Below are 12,857 nucleotides of genomic sequence, written 5' to 3' on the forward strand. Positions count from 1 at the left end.
TGTTTTTATAATGATGATTATATTATTGGCAGTCAACTTTCTCGTGTTTGTTTGTTAGCTTTCTGTGATTCAAGTAGTTAATTTTATCTAGAACTCTATTTAATGGTCCCAGTCATATTAGTTGCCCTGTATTAGTGTGAAAAAAGAAATTTAAAAACACAAAAATTTGGTGGGTGACACATGCATTAAACAGGGGTGGATCTAGGGGGAGGGTGCAGGGGGTGCGCACCCCCCCCCCCCAGAGATGACCTGCGGTTTTCTAATACAACTGGTATTCTGCAAAAAAAAAAAAACTAGGTGGTTTATTGGTGTTGAAGTAGAGAAAGAGACGAGTGCACCCCCTCCTAAAAAAAATTCTGGATCCGCCCCTGATTAAATATAGTGGGGTTACCAAAATCATTTGGAGGAGTAGTATTTTTTCCAAGGCAAGCCTATGTGGGTACATGTTTGTTATTAAAATTCAAGACATTTCTCAAACAACAGCAGCCACAAGCCTTTCAAAATCTTTGTACTATTTTTTTGATAGAGCTCATGGGGGACTTTCCATCCCTGGCAGTGGACCTCAGAGATGAGCCTACAATAGTGCTGCAGACTCTTGGTCTTGCTGTCTCTCAGGTACTGTAGATACATGTTTTTTATTATTTTTATTTACACATTCTACAAGTTATCTGGGTCTACGTAAAAGTTGGGTCAAGGGGTGAGTGATCAGCTCATGCATGCATGCATAAAGTACTTTAATTTGTACAATGCAGTCTGAAATCCTGAGCCTTTCACATGTACATGAATGATAAATTGAAACATTTTTTTCTGCTTCGATCCCTTCAATACGTGTACTTTGTTCATGCATTTTTAGTGGCCTGTAGTTTATTGTTTCATTGTTGATGAAAATATTCATTATATTAATATTAGTGGCATGTGTGTCTGTAAAAAATCAGAAATGTACAAATGCATAAATAATGATAATAAAAATAATGATGATGATGAGGATGATGATGATCACAATATTTTATTATACGTAGGACTCAAATTATCTTTAAATACAATATTGTTATTGTACCTACAGTGTACAACTGTATTTAGAGCAGTGTGACAGAGGCCACATACATGTTGAGCTCAATGTGATACTATGTATTGATTAATAATATGATCTTAACAATGATTATGCCACCCTTGTGATGGTAGATTCTGCTCACTGCGGAGACTGGAGAAAGTCAGCAAGTTGCATGTCTGGTTGACTTGCCATACATACAAGCCAGGTATTTGTACAGGTCTACATGTACATGTTAGTCATTTGTACGATGGTGTCATTTTACTGTAGTTAACTACCAGAATGCACTTCTTTGTCCTTTCGTATTTAAACTTGGTTATCACAAGGTTTGAATAACAAAAGCCACAATTTGTACAAGAAGTAAAACCTTAAAGAACTCTGACTAGTAGGTCAAGTAAAATGATGTAATCATGCAATTGGCCTATCAATATTAATATTTTTATTGCATATTTTAGTACAGCAGTATAATATGGAGTATCAGTTGTGTTCGTGAACAGAGGCAGGGATTTTTTAACATGCCCTACTTTGTATTAGAGCACCTTGTAGACTTGGAGTGTTAATATTCGCTTTGTCAATGTTTTTTGTCTTGTCTATTTTAACAAATACCATTCTCCAAACTCAGTCCTTGATTGTCTAAAACTTTGACAAAAACACTGTGTATAGCAGAGAAGTGTCTCGTAACCTGAGTCAAAACCAGATCTTACATGTAAGTTTGTTTTGTTGCAAATAATGTATTAAACTAAAGGCAAATTATCTGCTGTGATACTATTGAACCTTCTTTTGTTTTTCTTTATTAGGATAACTAACTTTGAACCAGTCACCCAACTCAAAAGCCTTAAATCTAACTATTTTGGTAGGTAAAACATATACTGATGATGAAAATGTAGTGGTTATAACTCTAAGTAATGAAAAATAAATAATGAAAAATTTTCATTTTTTTATTTTCCATTCTTTTTCTTTATTTTTTTCATTTTTATTTTTCATTATTTTTCATTTCATTTATTTCTTATTATAAGTAAACCATAGATGCAATGTACTCTCACTGTTAGATAACATTAATTTTTAAATCAACAACTCTATTACTTGTTTGTTTTATTATTAATATATCCACTTATGTAAATTTGTCCAGTTGGCAGAAATTGATATTTTCCTGATCATGTTTATTGTAGGTAGTGTCGACCGATCTATTGGTCGATATAGCGGTCGATAGTGGGTCGACATTTGGTCGATATAGCTGTCGGAAGTCGGTTGATAGTCGGTCAAGACTCGGTCGATAGTCAGTCGAGACTCAGTGGATAGTCAGTCGAGACTTGGTTGATAGTCAGTTGAACATGTGATAGACTATCGGCCGAGTATCGGTCGATATTTCGACGACGCACCTCGACCGACTATTGGTCATATGTTGGTGATGTATTGGTCAACTGTCGGTGATATATCGGTCAACTGTCGGTGGTATATTGGTCAACTGGCGATCAAACATCAGTTGTGTGTTAATTTAGCAGGTGGACTCACCCACTCACTCACTCACCAACTAAATGGCTTTCTTTTTAAGCAATGACGTTATTAATTACTGTTATCATGCGATGGGGGAATATGTGGCAGTGCAAGGCGCGATTACTCTATGAAGCGAACCCAAGAGACCAAAAAATGTCCAAAAATGCAAATTTTTCAAGACTCTACAAATTAAATAACTCGGACAGCTAAAATTGGTTCATATTTCAGTAATTTTGCTCCAATTTCTTCTCCTGGGCTATTGGTAACGGACTAAAAACTATACAGACCGTCGAAAATCTCGACCGATATATCGATCGACTATTGGCCGACTCTCAACCGATATATCGAATGGCTATCTTCTGACTATCGACCAAGTGTTGACCGGCCATTGACTGAGTGTTGACTAATTACTGACCAATACATTGGTCAAGTATCGACCAACTATGTGTCAGTGAAGTATAGGTGAACGAAAAGCTATATCGGCCGAGATACATCTGGAACGACTATAGACCGACTATCGACCGAGTCTCGACTGAGCAATCGACCACTATATCGACCAAGTGTCGACCGACTACCGACCGCTATATCGACGGATAGATCGGTCAACCCTACCAAAAGTAAACATGATCCACATATATTAGTTCCTTTGCTGATAGAATTGGACTGAGTTGGTTTCAAACCGAGGGAGGCTGGGATGAACCCCTTTATAATGGAGTATCATACATGAACTTTTGCCCCACTGCCATCAGCTTTGGAAGAAGGGGATAGGCCATTCTGCACGATGGCATCATTTTACTACTGTGACCAGAATCCTTTTTATTTTTCTTTTCATATTTAAATTTGGTAATCTCGGTGAGGTTTAAACAGCAAAAGCCCTAATTGTACAAGAAAGCAAAACTCTAAAGGATTCAGGTTAAAGTATTAAAGTAGTATTTAAAATGACGTCATCGTGCAAAATAATGGTCTATTCTCACACAATTTCACTAAGTACAGTCGACTCTCTCTTATAATTTTTGTGACCATTCTAGGGAAATTTGTGGCAATTCGTGGGACGGCGGTTAGAGTGAGTAACGTTAAACCACTAGTCACTAATATGGCATTCAGCTGTAACCTTTGTGGAGAGATACAGGTACAGTGTATGTAATACATTAAATTTTTCAGTGAAAATTCATTTACTGGACTTTAAGAGAATGGTTATAGTACTTATACCATGTTGGCTTGAAAAAAGTAGATTTTCTTGCTGGGCAATTCAAGTAACTTTTAAAGCTTAGTAAGGTTCCAGAAAAGTAAATTTCTAACAAAGTCATTAACCAAGACCAGCATGACATGGCAGGGCTGTCAACTCTCCCAGATAATCCGGGAGACTCCAGATTTTAAACCGTTTCTCCCGGTCTCCAGATTAGAGTCTGAAATCTCCCGGATAATCGCCGAAGCTTGCCATTTCTTGTAGCTTCGACCCTCTGACAATCAAATCTCAAATATTTTGCGTTGTTTGAGCTATTTTTCTGTTAACGTTGAACGTTTCCTCACAAACTCCGTATGCCATTGTAATAAGCAATAATGTGATTGGTGGAAAGTAAACCAATTAGGTCAAATGTTACAATGAAAACAACATCTTTTTTGTGTGTTTTTTTTTTCCAAAAAATGACGTCATGTGCCTGCATTATTACGTCATCCATCACCCACTCCATATCAGTTCTCAATATTTGAAGATGTGGGGGGTTGACAGCCCTGCATGGCCCCAGTCAAGTAAAATGTTAGAGCTGCTTGCTCTAATTTAAAATTAGGGCAAGCTGGAATTCAAGTTTTTTTTAGCTCAGAATACACATGGATTGTTATATAGATCTACATTATTTACTTCATGTATACCAAAAGTGCTTCTCCTCTACGCTATCCAACCTAGTGTTATATTATAGTTATAGTATACCCTGCGTACAAGTATATTGTACTGCTTACGTTAATACAAACCCTGCAAATGAGTTGGATAAACTGAGCCATTGGCAATGTCACAGGTGACCTTTTCCCATATTAATTTTATAGAACGTAGCAGTAAAATTGAATTTTGTGTCTGAAATCAGTAGAGTCTACACTGTAATTGAACACCATACACATAACCAGTTTGTATCTGAAGGTATTTTTTTTCTCTTTACTCAGGCAATTTCTCTTACAGATGGAAAATATGCAGTGCCAACTAAGGTAATTTTTTCCTTTGGATACACCTGAATGGAAGCCTTCACCTGCAAAGCCAAGGGGGTGGTTTTGGAAGTTGGTGCTGCATGGGACTCTGAAACCTTAATATAATTTACTAGTTTACCAAGGTTTTCTTGCATTCAGGAGACTTGCATTATTTGCTTAAACTTACGGTCTATATAGTTTAGTTTTTTTCATTTGCACATTTTACCAGCTTGTTCACAGGTTAGGTTAATTCTTCTGCACCACTTTTTTCACAAGGTCATAGTCAGTACAGATAACATGTAAATCTTATAAGTAATGCAGGCTACTTTTTACCATTATAATGTAGCGTTGTACAGTTTAGAGAAAGAGAGGTCTAGCTCAGAGTTTTTAAATAGTATTAGAAAATAAAAATCATTATCGATGTCATTTGCAAATGATTGTTAATATTTTTTCATATTGAAATCTGTATTTCAACTTATTCAGACATAACTATCCTCTTTTATTGGTTAAACAGTGTTCATCTGTGGATTGCCGTGGGAGATCCTTTACTCCTGAAAGAAGTTCTCCATTGACAAAAACTATTGACTGGCAAACTGTCAGGTAAAAACATTTGACAAAAAGATGTTTAAAAACTACATGAACTGGTAAAAAATGATAGTCTGTGTATCAGGCATGCACCCAACTTTTGCTCTTGGGTGACTAGAAAATCTTAGTTTGTTTCATACAAATCATAGAGCACTGGGATCCCTTCAATTTTTTTTAGAGACAGCCTTGATTAGGTCAGTGAAATAGTCTTTTTGGGTGAGGTACATGTATCTATTCTGAGGGAGAGGGGTCGTCTGTACGCAGGCCACTATTGTCACTGGTCTCTATAAATTATGATGATGTGATTAAGGTTGCATGTAGGTTTCACTGGTTAAGTCCTTTAACGATATTAGTTCAGGAAACGTAATGAGAGCCCTTATTTAAAATGGTGAATTCATCTCCATCGTTTGGTGAATTTCATTGACTGTGAAGACTGTGATCTCCCCCCTTCTTGCCCTAGTTCAAGACTTGTCTTTCCTTCTTCAGAAATCTGGGTCCAGGACTTCCACTTTTTGGGAATTCATAGTAACCAAATTTCTGTTGAAACTTACTTGTAACTGAAATGGTTCAGTTTGTCTGGGAAAGTCTGCTTGGAATTCGGTTGGTTTTGAATCGGACCTAGAGTTACAATGGAAAGCATCCAAAGAATGTTTTTGCCAGCGGATTTCATCCAATAAGTTAGAACCTTGCGATGTTATATGTCTCACTACTAAACCCACGGAATTTTTCTGCCATTGCCAAATCTAGAGTACCTGTAAGTTGTAGTGTGACATTTAAGAAGTAAGCACATGTATGATAAAGAGTTGCAAAATGATCTTGTTATTCTTTCATTCATGACATTTACAATCTGTTTCGTCCTTTCACAGAGTTCAGGAGATCATGGATGATGATCAGAGAGAATCTGGAAGAATTCCAAGAACTGTAGAGTGCGAGCTGACAGCTGATTTAGGTAGAGTTATGGCTTAAAAACGTAAAAATTCAACGTAAAAATCTTGCATCAGCTAGTTACAAAGTAGCCTGAGATCATGCCCTCTTCCTATTATCCCCATAGTTATGTCCCTTACATTATTTTTCCCTCTCTTTCCCAAAAAACCTGGGATCCCTTGTTCGTTATTAAAAAACTAGTAATAACCAAAGGTTACGGAGTAGGGGCGTCAACAATGGAAGGTCAAAACGCCTTTGCTCTAACGCTGTTTGCAAGTTTCACGTGATGGATGGTCAAAGCACGGGTGATCAGATAACGAATGATAGAAATTCCAAACTTGAGTGATCAAATTGCGTTCTGTGCGTTCCATTCATTCTTAGAGGAAGTCCAAACAAATGCTGGCTACATACATGCGACGTATGAGTAATAACACCTGGAGATTAGGATTGCGGGCTCTTCTTGTCACCCACAATAAGAACTTCTGTTGATAATGGAGTGTTTGTGACTGGTAATTTCCACACCATCTTTTCACATTTGAAGTGACAAATATATTCTAAGATTACAGCACAGCAATGTAAATTGTGTCCTATTCACATGCTTGTTAAGGGTAAGCCAACTGTTTTGCCTTTATCCATTCAGGACCGGGTTGTTCAAAGATGGGTTAAGATAACCCAGGTTTAGTCTGAAATTTGAATTTACATGTGAAAGCTTAAAAGCAAATTCGGTTACCTTCTCTCTTGTCGAAATAGAATAGAGAAAATCATTGGACAAAATGCTTTTGAACAAAAGAAAAAAGATTTCGGATTAAAATTTAACCCCCTTTTAGCGCTAATCGGCATTCGAACAACTGGGCCCTGAGGATTCTAAACCATGTTTTGTGCTTTTAAGAATTTAAATACTGTCTCACTATTTTGTGTCAGACATTTGCTATCAGGTTTTATGCTGATATGCTGCTGAGGGTAACCAGCGCTTTTTTTCGTTGTTGATCATTTTGTTTTATTTCTTTTAGTGGATAGCTGTGTGCCAGGTGATATGGTCACCATTACCGGTGTTGCCAAGGTTACAACCTCAGAGGAAAGTAAGAAAATTAATGTGTAGTTCCAGAAAATATTCATACCCCCCCTCAACGCAGGGCACTTTTATCTTAGACCCCCACCCCCTTAGAATTTCCATTCCAGGGGCTGCTTGTCATACCCCCGTACCCCCAGGAATTTCCGTGATTTTCCATCTTGGTTGGGGACCCCCCGGGAAGAATATTTCTGCCAAAAAGCTGTTGCACTATACTACTATGCGGAATGTAATTGTTGCTGAGATAAAGTGAGAAAAAATTGTCAATTTTGCCCGTAGAGTTCTTTCTTGTGTGTTATGTGGGATTAAAAAATGGTCAATGATCTAAACCGGTGAAATCCAAGGTGCCCCGCATATGATTGCAAAAAGTAAGACTTTCTTGTCTCTTTAGGCAAAAGTAAGGTACCAGGGCCCACCATGTGCCGCCAGAGCAAAACCCTAACCTGGAGGGGACTACTGAGGTCCTCTGTCCCATCCTTTCTTTACCATAATTGGGATATGTGTGTTCATTCTAACCTCTCCTTACGGACACCTCTATAAAACGGACACCTCTCTATTACGGACAGTTCGTTTGGTCCCAGAAATGCCAAAAATCATACATTCCCTACCTCTATAATACGGACACCTCTGTAAAGCGGACACTTGGTTCTGGCCCTTTGGTGTCCGTATTTTAAAAAGAGGTTTGACTGCATATGTGTGGGCCCGGTTGTTCAAACGTTGAATAGCACTATCTAGCGGATAAGTATCAGGGATATCATAGAGATTAATTTTATCCGGTATACAGTGTAGATCCACCTTTTCAACTACTGGAGCGTGAGGGTTAAAGATTTCACCGATAATTCTTGACAAAACTCTCTACCTGTTTAGATCGCAACAGAAACAACAAAGACAAGTGTATGTTTCTCTTATACATCCATGCTAACGCCGTGAATAACAACAAAGGGAATACCAGTAGTGGAGAGCAGACTAGTGGACTGTCCATGGAATTCTCTATCAAGGTACATGTTCTGTGTGGTTCGCAACGAACATTTTCTGCTGCCTCGTACCCAGACGTCTCACTCTCTCGATGAAAATGTGCGCGCAAAGGAAGGCGGGAAGGAGACGTCTGTACCCTTCCCATGGTTCCTTGCAGTTCATCACCAGTCGCTCGCCTCTACCATTAACCGCCTCTACCTTGCGAAAAACGAAGCACCTGAGGAGGAGGCTGCATATTCTGCGTCCTTCAGATCCTACATTTGGGAGCTTTTAAACAACCCTCGCTTATTGGAAGTGGACGTTTTGTGTTATCTGACAGTGGTTTTGCCCTAACCTTCGGGCAAATCGTGTCTATAAGTGTAAAGCAACTTGACAATACAAATTTAGTAGTGTCAAGGCATATCAAAAGGGAAAGAGCCTCACTTCGGTTGTTGATGTGTGTCGCTCAAAAACGTGTTTCCTTAAGCTCCGTAATAAGGAAAAGGCAAAACTTTCGTTTCTTTGCAGTTGTTACTACAATAATGGTACGAACCAACGTACAGTCATTAGTGGACCAAATTATGGCCTTTTTTCATGATAAAAGAGCTTTCTGTACCAACACTATAAACTGCTTACTGGGCACCGTGACTTGGTCATTATCCAGGTCATAATGTACCTACATTTCCAGTGTTGGTAACCAAGATTCAAAGGTCGGTTCGAAGTGCAAGGATTAATTAGTCAGTTAGTGCGCGGCCTTGTGTGCGGGCGGTTCCGAGTTCGATTCCCAAGTGCCACCACAAATCCATCTTTCGACTTCTTTCCTTTCCGTGTAGCTTTAAGTAGCTTTAAGTACCCGCCCAACGTAGCACTGAATCTGACGGAGAGGGGGATGGGGGGTTGTAAACTGAGCGCTCCGTCGGCCTCTGGTTTTGTCAATTTAAGTTGTTACGAGAAACCAACCTAAAATAAGGATCTTGACGCCGTTTTTATTTTACCTGAGAGTAGAGTTACATGTAAAGTGGCAATAATCATTCTGTGTAATTTCCTTGGGTAGGAACTGTATGCCATTCAAGAAATTCAGGCTCAGGACAACTTGTTTCGTCTTATTGTTGGGTGAGTGATACTAATATCAAAATTATAGTGGTTTTGTCACCCTTCGTGCAAGATTCATTTTATAATCTCTCAAACCCTTCCTATCCAATTGCTTTGCAGATCACTTTGTCCTTCCATTTATGGACACGAGGTAACCCTACCTTTTTGAATTTTATTCCTGCAATCGAAAATGTTTTAAAATGTTTTAAATACTAATATGCACAATGACTATTGATTTTGCTTCCTGTTAGCTGGTGAAAGCTGGATTGGTGTTAGGTCTCTTTGGTGGAACTCAGCGATACTTGAATGATAAGGTAACTATAAGCGATACTGCAATATGTTGCAGACATCATCAACAACAGTCTTACTTTATATGCCTAAACACAATTTTTTTTAACGATCAACGCCAGGGAGAGTGAAAATTATCAAGTAGCCAGAATTGCAACTTACTATATTCTTATAAATCAGATTCTGGGCAGTGAAACATAACGTGCGGAACGATGATCTGACATACACATGTTGCTAATTACAGACCCCTTTTATTAGGTCAATCAATAGTTGTGATAATGGACTACAATAGAGTTTTGTAACAATCACGAGTTCTTTGTGGTTTGGGTCTTTACTGGTCAGTTTACAGTGTTAAGAAAATAATTTGAAACTGTTTGCGCGCGCCCCAATGGCCAAAAATTAGCGCAATTGGAATGGTGCAATAAGTGTGCGACGATTTGAAATGAAGATATACAAGATATGATGACACTGCTGGATATACTTGCTGAAAATCATCCTGGCAAACAGAAATCCAGATTGCGCCAGAATAGTGACAGGACACCCAAGGAACCACAGGGAACCCTGGGGGCTCACAGCAAAAGGAAGTAGAACCTGCTGTTAGCGATGTGGTCCTCACTTTATTCGCTTAAGGCAGAAATCCTAACTATAAGTCTTTGAGTAGGAAAAATATAGTTTTTGCAAGGTCGTTGGTTTTGAGAGTTGGTCACACATGGAGGTTTGACTGGTTTTACATTCACTTCCTAACTCTTGTCTGCCGCGTTTTTCGCTCCACAGAATCGCATTCCAGTCAGAGGGAATCCACACATTCTGGTTGTTGGTGACCCAGGTCTTGGAAAAAGCCAGGTTAACTCATTTTTAAAACATTGTTTTTTGTGCATTGTTATTGGCAACGGTTGTGTAATGGACTTGCTTTTGAACGCCTTTTTTTTGTAGATGCTACAAGCGGTATCTAATGTTGCTCCTAGAGGTGTCTACGTTTGTGGAAATGCGACTTCAACTTCTGGACTCACGGTAAATCAATAGAAGGGAGAAGTCGTTTACGTCACGTTGCCATGGTAGCAAAATGTCTGGATGACAAGAAACCGAAAACATCACTTATAAAGTGAATTTGCAATGTTTCAAACTTCATCGATCTCATTTAGTTTCATTTAATTTGTCAAATGTTGGCGAAATTTTCTGGGTTTAAATCCGAAAGGACCGTATCTAAGTTTAGAAAAAGAAGAAGAAAATTTTGCGTTGTGCTCACCTACTTCGCAAAGCGGGTGGGTGCAATTAGGACGTTTTACGTCGCAGTCATGCAATGACAGCTAAGAAACGTACAAAAAAACTAGCCTCCCCGCAGACGTCCGTTGGGGTCGTTGGGGGAGAAATGAATGCGTGACAAACGAACCACAACGGACGTCTGCGGGGAGGCTAACAAAAAAACGTGATGCAGAGTTGTTGTTTTCGGGATATAAACCTGTTGCTTTTTTCCAGTTCTCTTTGCTGTCGTCGGCGTCGTTACTTACGATCCATATTGTTGTGGTCCAGAAATTTTGCTACCATGGTAACGAGACGTCACACTTAAACGAACTGTCAAATCTCTTATAGCGACCACTTCTCGTAAGCGACAAAGCTGTAATTATATGTTTCGTTTCTCAGTCAAATACTAAGAGTTTCAAAAAATGTCTCGTAATCGATCACTACTTCCTTGGCTAGATATTTGACGCGTTTTGTTTTCTGTTTCCGGGTCAGTAACCACCAGGCATGATCTAAAGAAAATCATTACTCCAATGTCGCAAAAGTTCAATTTTTAATACGTCCGATCCGGCTTGCTTACAGATAATAACAACTGAATTTACAAAACAAAGAGGTTGTAATATGATCTATAGGTAATTACACGCGGATTGTTACAGCGATCTGTAGCAAAATGTAACGTACAAAATTTCAACAGTGCGCAATGCTTTCAAACGAGACCAGAAAGGCTTATACATATACATATGAAAGAATAAATGAATAGGCCGCCATTATGAAAGAGGTCTATATGTCGCAGGTGACTCTTTCCAAAGAGGGTTCGTCCGGGGATTACTCTTTAGAGGCTGGAGCACTTGTTTTGGGAGACCAAGGTAGGTTTATAACTGCTCAATTATTTCGCTCGTGTTAAATTTTTCATTTTTCCTCCACCACCACCACCACCACTACATTTCTATCGCTTTCCCTGCACCACTACCACGAGGCATTTATCGACATAAGAAAAACTAAATATCTTGTCAAACCGGTTAAACCACGTAAATATAGCAAATATCCTTATCTTAATGCGAGTCCCCCGCATTTTATTTATAAGATGAAGACAAAAAGATATGACGTCATCGGCGTTAATAGGGACTTTAAGGGCCAGGGACCCGTTTCTCGAAAGTCCCCATAAATAACGGGCCCGGGAAGCTGTTGCCGTTTACGTTAAAGATAGAGGTTTCAATAGTTTTGCATCTAACATGATAAAACTATCAGTTAATGAAACAAAATGGCGTATTTTGCTTGCCAGGACCCGCGCTCTGATTGCGGGCTCGAAAAGTTCCGGAACTTTCGAGAAACGGGCCCCTGTTTACATGGAAGTGGTGGACCCCAGGTAGGTGAGATAACCAGCTTAGGTGGGGTAACCCACCTGTCCAAATATTCTTCAAGAGAGATAATATGGACAGGCGGGTTACCCCACCTAAGCGGGTTTCCTAACCCTAACCCTAAGCCACCAGGGGTCCCCCACCTCCATGTTAACAGGCCCTAAGATCCGACGACGAGGCAGCAACGAGAACGTCAAAGAAATCGATAGGTTTAATAAGCAAAACAAGGAAATTTTATTTATCTTTCTGCACTTGTACATGGTTCTTAGGAATTCAAGTCCAGGAGCGTTCACCTACATTTGACAAAGTAAGAGAGTAGGAATAGTCGCGATGAAGTCTAGAAGGACTCAAATTCACCTTTTAAGCGACGTTTTCTCTGCAGTCGCGTCTTCGGGTCTTAAAGTCCCTACTATATTACTGCGCAGGTTAATGAAATTCCTTCGCAAAGAAGGGTTGGTTCGGTCTTTTTTATACTACTTAACGTTGACTGCAATCTGAAGCCAAAGACAAACCAACGAATCTCCGTCAACGTCTTGTTGCGTCAGTGTATAGCAGGAACCTACCAGTGCAGCCAGCAGAGGGTCTTCCTTACTTTTGTGCATGCGAGAGTAGACTAAAGGTGATGTTACAC

General features: G+C 39.2%; 1 protein-coding gene across 1 annotated transcript in view; it reads left to right on the forward strand.

Moving 5' to 3' along the window:
* LOC140944943 (DNA helicase MCM8-like) overlaps window positions 1-12,857 on the forward strand; it is a 33,174-nt gene that overhangs the window by 5,493 nt on the left and 14,824 nt on the right. The window contains exons 5-19 of the mRNA XM_073394052.1: window positions 527-615; window positions 1,183-1,256; window positions 1,846-1,901; window positions 3,571-3,671; window positions 4,697-4,738; window positions 5,232-5,317; window positions 6,169-6,251; window positions 7,237-7,305; window positions 8,163-8,293; window positions 9,304-9,362; window positions 9,462-9,492; window positions 9,593-9,655; window positions 10,404-10,472; window positions 10,563-10,640; window positions 11,662-11,734. Of these exons, the coding sequence (XP_073250153.1) occupies window positions 527-615; window positions 1,183-1,256; window positions 1,846-1,901; window positions 3,571-3,671; window positions 4,697-4,738; window positions 5,232-5,317; window positions 6,169-6,251; window positions 7,237-7,305; window positions 8,163-8,293; window positions 9,304-9,362; window positions 9,462-9,492; window positions 9,593-9,655; window positions 10,404-10,472; window positions 10,563-10,640; window positions 11,662-11,734 (1,104 nt within the window). The remainder of the gene's footprint in view (window positions 1-526; window positions 616-1,182; window positions 1,257-1,845; window positions 1,902-3,570; window positions 3,672-4,696; window positions 4,739-5,231; window positions 5,318-6,168; window positions 6,252-7,236; window positions 7,306-8,162; window positions 8,294-9,303; window positions 9,363-9,461; window positions 9,493-9,592; window positions 9,656-10,403; window positions 10,473-10,562; window positions 10,641-11,661; window positions 11,735-12,857) is intronic.

The sequence above is a fragment of the Porites lutea genome, chromosome 7 (genome assembly GCF_958299795.1).
Source record: "Porites lutea chromosome 7, jaPorLute2.1, whole genome shotgun sequence".
Classification (NCBI taxonomy): Eukaryota; Metazoa; Cnidaria; class Anthozoa; order Scleractinia; family Poritidae; genus Porites; species Porites lutea.